The following is a 10618-nucleotide window of genomic DNA, read 5'->3' as shown; positions in this document are numbered from 1 at the left end:
TTTTTTATTTATTTCTTTTTAAAAATTTATATTAAACAATAATTTAAATTTCAAATTTATTTTATTTTTATTTTTATTTTATATTTATATTATTTATAAAAAGAGAAAATGGTACAAAATACAGATAATACTAGAAATAGTAAATTAATAAGGGATAGAAATGATTATGATGATAATGATGATGTTGATAGTGGTGATATTGCAGTGATTGGTATTGGTTTAAGATTTCCAAGTGGTAATTTAAAAGAATCAATTTCAAAACCAAATCAATTATTTAATGAATTATTGAATGGATTAGATGGAATCGTTACAACTTCTGAAAGATGGTCTGATAATTATTATTTAAATGGTGAAATCGTTTCAAAGTTTGCTGGTTTACTTCCACTTGATGAATGGAAACAATTTGATCCAATCTTCTTTGCAATTAATCCAAGCAATGATAATGTCAGTTCAATAGATCCACAACAAAGATTATTATTAAAATGTATGTATTTGTTAAGTGTTTTGGAAATATTCATTCAATGGCGCCAAAAAAAAAAAAAAAATAAATAATCCAAAAATTTTTTTAAATTTTTTTTTTTCTACTTTTTTTTTTATTTTTTCATTTTTTTTTTTTTTTTTAATTATTAATTATTTTTATTTATTAATAATGTTTTTTAAAATAAAACCAACAAACAGGTGTATGGGAAGCATTAGAAGATAGTGGTATTGATCCAATTAGTTTACGTGGTACCAATACAAGTACATTTATTGGTAGTAGTACTATTGATTATTCTATTCTTCAAAGATCACCATTTGAAACTCAAAATAATATTTTTGGTTCCACAACTCATTCCGTTGCAAATAGAATAGGTTATTGCTTTGATTTTAGGTATGTTTTTGATTTATCTTTTTTGGCACACACTAAAAACTTAATTATAATACTAACTGTTATTATCATGATTATTTTTTTTAAAAAATAGAGGCGAAAATTTAACAATTGATACAGCTTGTTCAAGTTCATCAAATGCAATTAATTGTGGATATAATTCAATTAAATCAAATAAATCAAATGTTTCAATTGTTGGTGGTGTTAATTTTTTATTAGGTATGTGACAAATTAAAAATTAAAAAAAGAAAAAGATTATATATTAATTATCAAATAATTTTTATTTATTTATAGACCCACACCTTTCAAAATCATTTACTCAATTAGGTCTTTTAAGTCCAACAGGTAGATGTCATACATTTTCATCGGATGCTGATGGTTATGTTCGTTCAGAAGGTGTTGGTATCGTTGTATTAAAGAAATTAAAAGATGCAATCAAAGATTCAAATAACATCTATTGTGTAATCAAAGGATCAAGTTCAAATATCGATGGTAACTTTGATAAATTAAACTTTTATTCACCATCGAAATCATCTCAGTGTGAAAATATCAAATTAGCAATCAAATCAACCAATGGTCAAATCAATGAATCTGATATTGATTATTGTGAAACTCATGGTACTGGTACTCCAACTGGTGATCCAATAGAATTAGAAGGTATATCAAGAGTTTTCAATAATATAGCATCAACAACAACAAATAATAATAATAAACAAGTTTTAGTTGGATCAATTAAATCAAATATTGGTCATACTGAAGGTAAGTTAATTAAATTTAGTTGTATAAATAACCATAGTCAATCATTAATTACTAACACTAAATATTATTTATAATAATAATAATAAATAATAAAAAATAATAACAGCATGTTCAGGAGTTGCATCATTAATTAAATGTTGTTTAATGTTTAAAAATAAACTATTTCTTCAAAATATTAATTTCAAAGAACCAAATCCATTAATTAATTTTAAAGAATGGGGATTAAAAGTTGTCACTGAACCAATTAAATTTAATGAAAATAAACCAACTGTCATGTTAATTAATAATTTCGGTATAACTGGTAAATATTTACATCATCTTATAATTTTTTTCCAAATAATTTATATTAACAATTTAAAATCAATTTTAATTTAGGTTCAAATGTTTGTTTAATATTATCTGAATTTGAAAATAATCATAATGATTATCACAAAATGGAAATTGATAATAAATTAAGTGAAGAAAAAAAGAAATATTTAATACCACTCTCAAGTAATTCATCAACATCATTAAATAATTATAAATCATCAATAATTAAACATTCAAATTCATCAACCACAACAACAACAACAAGTTTCAAAGAATTTGTATATAATCAAATTAAATTCAAATCAACATCATTAATTCAAAAATCAGTTATAATCGCAAGTGATTGGAATGAATTTCAAGATGAAAATAATCAAATTAAATTAAATAATAGTGATAATTTAATTTCAAATATTACAGTTGAAAAAAAGAAATCACCAATCACAGTAATGGTATTATGTGGTCAAGGTTCACAATATAATAAAATGGCATTATCATTATATGATAATGAACCAATATTTAGAGAATCTGTCAATAGATTCGATAAAGAGTTATTCAAATATTATGGTTATTCAGTTTTAGATAAATTAAGATCAATTGATGATAAAGATTTAATATCAATTCATCAACCAATTTTAGCACAACCTGCAAATGTAATGATTCAAGTATCACTCTATGAATTATATAAACATTGGGGTGTTTCAGCAGATATTATCATTGGTCATTCTCTTGGTGAAGTATCATCGCCATATTGTTCAGGTATGATTGATTTTCAAACATTATGTTACTTGACTTACCATAGATCAGTAGCTCAAAATAGAACCACAGGTACAGGTAGAATGTTATCAGTTAATATTAGTTCAGATGAATTCATTAATAAATATCAATCTACAACTAAATATAAATCATTAGAAATTGCATGTTACAATTCACCGACATCAATCGTTATCGCAGGTAAAGAAGACTTATTAAATGAAATTACCAAAGAATTCAAATCAAATGATATCTTTTGTTCAATGTTAGGATCATTATCATCATTTCATACATCAAGTCAACAAATGATTAAAGATGAAGTATGTTCATTAAATATTTCATCAAAACAACCATCGATAGCAGTATTTTCAACAGTTACAACCAATTTATTCAATCATCAAAGCTCGCCATTCAATGCAAATTATGTATTTGATAATATTATTCAACCAGTATATTTCACACAAACAATTACAAATCTTTACAAACATATCGAATCAAATGATATGGGTAATGAAATTACATTCATTGAAGTTTCACCACATCCAACATTACAATATTACTTAAATCAAATGAAATCAACTCAATCAAGTTACTTTAATAATGGTAAAAACATTACAATCTATTCACCATTAAATAAAAAGAAGAATGATTATAATGAATTCTTAAAGACAATCTCTTTATTATATGTCAAAAATAATTTTGATATTAATTTCAAATCACAATTAATCAACAACAACAATAATAACTATTCAAACCAATTAAATAATTTACCACTTTACCAATGGGATGATAAAGAATACTTTAAACTAAACTCATTACTTGAAAAGATTAAAAGTGAAGGTCCATCCATTCATGGTCTTGGCAATAATACAGATTCACCTAACCCATCATATCAAACATTTATCGATATCAAGAAATCACCATTCCAATGGTTAAAAGGTCATCAAGTTAGTGATAAATTCTATTATCCAGGAATGGGATATGTTCACAATTTATTATCAATTTATCCAAATCAAGATATTACAATTAGCTCATTAGAATTTAAATCACCATTAGTATTAACAGAAGGTAATAGACAATGTTTACAAACTACAATTGCACCACTATCAAAGAATGAATTCAATATCAAAAGTTATTACAAAGATCAAAAAACAAATCAATGGATATTAACATCTCTTGGTAATTTTAGTTTAACCAAACACAACAGTATCATCAGTAACAAATTAATTAATATTCAATCATTAAAAGATAAATGTAATTTTACAAGCATATCAAAACAAGATTTTTATGAAACTATTAGAATTAAAACAAATTTAACATACAAAGGTTTATTTCAAGGTGTAAAACAATGTCATATCGGTAATAATTGTTCATTAGCAATAGTATCATTAAATGAAATTTACAATCAAAAAGAATATAATCATTTAATAAACAATAGCAATATGAATACATTTTTAAATACAGCAATTTTAGATACTTGTTTACATGGGTCATTAGTTGCAGTCACACAACCAGTAGTACTTGATAAAATTGAAGGTTTCAAATATTACTCTTCAAACATTCCATCATTAAATAAAAATAACAACAATAATGATGATAATGATGATGATATTAAAGAATTATATGTTTTTTCAGATATTAAACCAAGAACCAATTCTCAAACATATTCAATATCAGTTAAAATCATACTTCCAAATGGTACATTATTAGTTGATATCTCAAATGTGGTTTGCGCTTTAGTTTCACTTGACTCCAATCCTGATAGCACAATAATATGTGAACCACCATCAAATAATATCTATACACCATATCTTCAATCAAAAGATTCAGTAATTAATAAACCTGAACAATTCAAACATTTATATAGAGTAGATGAATTTAGTGTCAAAGAAGAAGATAATCAATTTCTTTCAAATGAATCATTATTGTCATTATTTTATAAACATATTAATAATAGATGTCCAAGTATCAATTTAGAATCATTAACAACATTAGAATATAATCAATTTAAACAATTATATTATAATAGTTCTGCAAATGAAAATCTTTTCAAATTCATTTTTGAAAATTTAAAGAAATACAGTAATATTGTTAACCTTGACAATGATCACAGTAATATTAAATCAAAAAATGAAGAGTTATTTATTAGAACAACTAAAATAATGGCAAAACAGCTATTCCCATTAAAAGATGATGATTCCATTACAGATACACCACAATCATTATTTGAAAGTGGTTATCTTGATGACTTTTATAAGAATTCAAGAGTAGTTCAACCATTGAATAGTTTATTAAGTGAAATTATAGTCGAAACTCTAAAACCAATTTTAAATGAACCAATTGTATTTCGTATATTAGAAGCAGGTGGCGGTACTGGTAGTCTTAGTTTATTAATTTTAGAAAAGATTTGTAAATTATTAAATAATAATAGTACAACATCAATCATTAATATAGAATTTACATGGAGTGATATATCTGCATCATTTTTCGCTGAAATTAAAGAAAAGTTCTCATCATTTACAAATCGCAACAATTTAAATATTATCTATCGTGTATTAGATTTAGAAAAACCATTATTAGATCAAGATCTTAAAGCATCCTATTATGATTTCGTTGTAATGTCAAATGTTATGCATGTCGTTAAGAAACTCAAACCAACATTAAATGAAATTCATAATATATTAACACCAAATGGTCAACTTTTATTAATAGAACCACCACACAAATCATTTATTTATGATTCTGTTTTCGGTTGTTTTTCACAATGGTGGCCATCCTCTGATAGTGATATCGAATTAAGACCTGATAGATGTTGTATGAAACAAGAGAAATGGATCAACCTTTTAAATCAATGTAATTATAGAGATACAATAATGTCTGGTAATGATAATTTACTATTTTTAATTCAAACTAGAAAACCAACAATTAATGAAATCATTTCAGAACAATCAATATCATTAGATCAATTAAATTCTTTCAATAATATTATTTTATTTAGTAATAACAATAATAATAATAATAATAATAATAGTGATAATAATAGAAATAGTTGCAGTAGTATTCTTGATTCAATAACATTAAATCAAGAATTAAAACATAAAATCATTAATATTAATAATTTTAATGAATTTCAATCATGGATCACAAATAATCAAACTAAAGATGATTGTAATAAAACATTAATAATATTTTTAAAATCAATTGAATCAATAATGAATACTTCAAATTTCAAAGAGATCACATTTGAATACATTCAAATTAATCAATTAATATTAAAATTAGAATTATCAAATAATTTCAAACATTTATTATTATCATTAAATTCAAGCACTGATAATTATTTATCATCATCAATTGTTGGTGCTGCTCGTTATTTCGTTGAATTCCCACAATTAGATTTATTAACTTTAAATTATGATAATGTTTCAATTGAAAATAATCAACAATTATCATTAATCAATTATTTAATCAATCCAAATAATAATATTCAAAAAGAATTTACGATTAACAATAATAGAGTATACTATGAAAGATATTGTAGAAGATCAAATAATATTAAATCAAAACTTCAATCTAAATCATTTGAAAACAATAAAGATAATTTATGTATTCAATTAAATTCAAATTTAGAATATCAATTATATAGTAAAAAAGATAAATTAAATTCAAATGAAGTAGAGATAGAAATTAAAGCAACTGGTATGAATTATAAAGATTATTTAATGTATATCGGTATGATTGGTACGAATTTAGATATTAAATATGGTAAAGAAATTGAAAATTGTATTGGTTTTAATAATCCAAAAATTGGTAAAGACTTTAGCGGTATAATCACAAGATTAGGTAGTAATGTAAAGAAATTTAAAGTTGGTGATCAAGTTTGTGGTGTCGGCTCAAAAACAAGTAGTTCTCATATTATTGTAGATTATGATTACATTTATTATAAACCATTAAATTATAGTCATTCAGTTTCAGCCTTAATACCATCTGTTTATATTACATCATTACATAGTCTCTATGGTATTGGTAGTTTAAAATCAAATGAATCAATTTTAATTCATTCAGCAGCAGGTGGTGTCGGTATATCATCTTTAGATTTATTAAAAAGTAAACAACATCAAGGTTATATATTTTTAACAGTTGGTTCAAAAGATAAAGAAGAATATTTAATAAATAAATATGGATCATTAATTACTGCTATCTATTCATCTCGTAATAAAGATTATGTTTATGAAATTAAGAATAAATTAATAGAATTAGGTGTAGTTGAACAACATCAACAAGGTGTAGATTTAATATTAAATACATTATCATCAGAGTATATGGATTCAAATTTCCAATGTTTAAATTTATCAGGACGTATCGTTGATTTAAGTATCATTCATCTCACATCAAATGATTATATGACAAACAATCATTACAAATTTAATATGAACTATGGTAATGTGTATGTAGAAGATTTCACAAGTAAATTAATCAAAAGCTATTTAAAGAAAATTATCAAAATGATTAATTCAAATAAATTAGAGTTAAGTGTACCAATCATTGAATATTCAAATAATCAATTTAAAGATGCAATTGAATATATAAATCAAAGAAAACATATTGGTAAAATCATTGTTAATCACAATCAAGATGAATTTAATAGAGTTTATAATAATTATCAAAGTAATAACAATCAAATCATATTGAAACATTCGTATGATATTTCAAAATTAAATATTGGTAAGAATATTTTACTCACTGGTCAAACTGGTATTGTTTTAGAAATATTAAAATATTTGGTTAAATATTCAAATGATTCAATTGAAAATATAATAATACTTTCAAAATCAAAATTAAAATGGGAATTAGAATTATTAATCAATCAAAGCAAATTTAAAAAAGATAATAATATTAAATTCCATTTCAATCAAATCGATATTGAAGATTCAAATAAAGTTAATCAAGTATTAAATCAATTAGAATTAAATGAAAATATTACAAATATTGATTCAATCATTCATTTTGCATTTATGAATGATATTGGTGATGTCCAACAAGTCGATATGAATCGTTTAAATAATACACATGGTGCTAAAACAATTGGAGCAATCAATCTTCACAATCAATCGATTAATCGTTCATGGAATATCAAACAATTTATAATGGCATCATCAGTAGTCTCAATATTGGGATCAGATCAACAATGTTGTTATGTTAGTGCATGTAGTGTTATCGATTCATTATCAAAGTATAGACATTCAATTGGATTACCATCTTTAGCCATTAATTTAGGTGCGATATCATCAACTGGTTTCGTATCACGTAATAATGCAATTGAAACAATGTTCAAGAGTTCAATTTTAAAACTATTCTCACCTCAACTCGTTATTAGTTCATTAGATTTATTCATTCAAAATCAACATCAATATCCAAACTATTGTTTATCAGATTTCAATTTTGAAATTTTACCATCAACTTTAACAAATCAATACCATTCAAAATTTGATTTTGAAATTAATATTGTTAAAAAATCAAATCAAATCAAATCTTTCACTGGTAGTAATGATGGTGATAATAATAATGAAATTATTCGTTCGACAATTTTAAATAAGATTTGTGAATTATTATCAATTGATGAATCTAAAATCAATGAAGACCTTCAACTCACACAATATGGTATGGATAGTTTAGTGATTGTACAATTAAAGAATTTTATCGATAATCAATTAGGTCATAATATTATCACAATTCAACAATTACAAAATAATAAAATCAATCAATCAATTGAAATTATTTTATCTGCTCATAATAATAATAATAAAAATAATAATAATAATAATAATATTAATAATAATAATAAGAATAATAATAATAATAATAATAAAAATAATAATAATATTAATAATAATATTAATAATAATAAAAATAACAATAATAATAATAATTTGGTTAAAAAAGAACAACAATCACTTGATGAATTTATTAAAAATGAAATGAAATTAAATGAATCAATCATTTCAAGACCATATTCAATTAAAAATATATTAAATAAAAGTAATAATAGTAAATCAATATTCTTAACAGGTTCAACAGGATTCTTGGGTGCATATTTATTAACAGAATTAATTAAAATGAACAATATATCAAAAATTTATTGTTTAATAAGAAATAATTCAAAATTAACAAATCCAATCGATGTAATTATTAATAATTTAAAGAAACATCAATTAATAAATATGAACAAAGAATCACCAAATCAAAGATTAACAAAAATAATCAATCATACAGGTAATATATCAAATGATAAATTAAGTAATATTGAAAATAGTGAATATTATAAACAAATAAGTGAAGATCAATTAATTAAAATCATTCCAATGATTGGTGATATCTCAAAAGATAAATTTGGTTTAACTGAACAAGATTATTTAAAACTATCAAATGAATGTGATATTATTATAAATTCAGCAGCAGATTTAAATTTAAAATCAAACTACGAAGAAAGTAAAACTGTAAATGTTAACAGCGTCAATCAAATTGTAAAATTATCAGTTTCAAATAATAGCTCACAAAAGTTAATAGTTCATTTTTCATCAATTGCAGTATTTATTAATCATCCTTTTAAAGATGGAGAAGAATTTGAAGAAACAAATATATTACCAAATTTTGATACTACACCAATTGGATATATTCAATGTAAAGTTATTTCAGAGAAATTATTAACAAACGCAGCAGAATCAAGAGGTATACCATCAATCATTATTAGACCACCTGGTATGTAATTAATAAATATAGATCATATATGATAAACCTTTAATATTTAATTTATAGATTCTAATAAAATAAACATTTTATTATTATTATTATTATTATTATTATAATAAATACAGATATATTCTCAAATCCAATAACAGGTATAGGTCATTCAAATGATTTCGTATCACTTTTATTAAAAACTTCAAAAGAGATTGGTTATTATCCAAATATTTATAAATCAATTTTCACAACTCCAGTTACAACTATAGCTAAAACCACAATCGATTTAATATTCAATGAAAACAGTTGGAATCAAAATAAATCAAAACCAATTTCAATTTACAGTTTAAATGGTAATTCAATTGAAATGAAATCAATTTATAAATTTTTAGAAAATAATTACAATTGCAAAGAGATTGATTACCAAGAATGGATTGAATTAGTTTCAAAATCAAATGGAATGTCTTCCAAAAGATATTCAACATTCCACATTCACGATAATCAAAATTTAATGGTATCAAATTTTAAAATCAATAGTTTATTCAAAATGTCAAATAGCACAAAAGAATTATTAACTTCAATTGGTTCTTATAATCATCAAGATTGGGAAATTAATGAATCAATCATTTTAAAAAATATTAATAATAACAATAACTAATTAAAGATAATAAAAAAAAAAAGATTAATCTAAGTAAAAATAAAAAAAAAATTTAAAAAAATGAGATAATGTATATTTCAGTTGAACCAAAAACAATAGTATGTGTATTTTATTGATTAATTTTAATTTTAATTTTTAAATCTTTGATAAGAATGCATATAGGATTGCAATAAAATTATTATATATTTTTTATTAATTATTTTTATTATTAATTAAAGAGTGATAGGTAATTGATATACACTTTACATTTGATTCAAATTGGTCAGAGGTGATTGGAATATTACATTCATTTATTAAATATTTGGATAATACTATTTGACCATTATTTAATGCACCAAATAATATATTTAAAATTTGTTGTTGACTAAAAATAGAATTTGTTGAAACAAAAATCTGTTTGTATTGATTTTCAAGCAACCATTTAAATATCCTAATATCACCATTTTCAGCTTGGTTAATCAATACTTTGTTGAACCAATCTATAAATGATATTGAGATTTCTTTAATAGCGAGTGGGTTAATTGTGATATTAC

At 22.9% G+C, this 10618-nt stretch overlaps 2 protein-coding genes across 2 annotated transcripts in view; one reads left to right on the top strand and one right to left on the bottom strand.

The window, feature by feature from the left end:
* Positions 1-108: 108 nt before the first annotated feature.
* On the top strand, positions 109-10085 carry pks29 (beta-ketoacyl synthase family protein; the record flags this gene model as incomplete). Its single annotated transcript, XM_630496.1, has 7 exons — positions 109-484; positions 679-871; positions 963-1087; positions 1163-1627; positions 1734-1928; positions 2003-9445; positions 9562-10085. 7 exons carry the CDS (start codon positions 109-111, stop codon positions 10083-10085), a joined length of 9321 nt encoding a protein of 3106 aa, XP_635588.1.
* Positions 10086-10277: 192 nt separating this feature from the next.
* The window catches only part of DDB_G0290715 (hypothetical protein), a gene marked incomplete at both ends in the record, with an annotated part of 2469 nt that continues 2128 nt past the window's right edge, over positions 10278-10618 (bottom strand). The window contains one exon of the mRNA XM_630495.1: positions 10278-10618. This exon is cut by the window's right edge and continues 2128 nt beyond it. Coding sequence (XP_635587.1) covers positions 10278-10618 — 341 coding nt within the window.

The sequence above is a fragment of the Dictyostelium discoideum genome (assembly GCF_000004695.1).
Source record: "Dictyostelium discoideum AX4 chromosome 5 chromosome, whole genome shotgun sequence".
Lineage (NCBI taxonomy): Eukaryota > Evosea > Eumycetozoa > Dictyosteliales > Dictyosteliaceae > Dictyostelium > Dictyostelium discoideum.
This window is presented reverse-complemented; position numbering and strand designations above follow the sequence as displayed.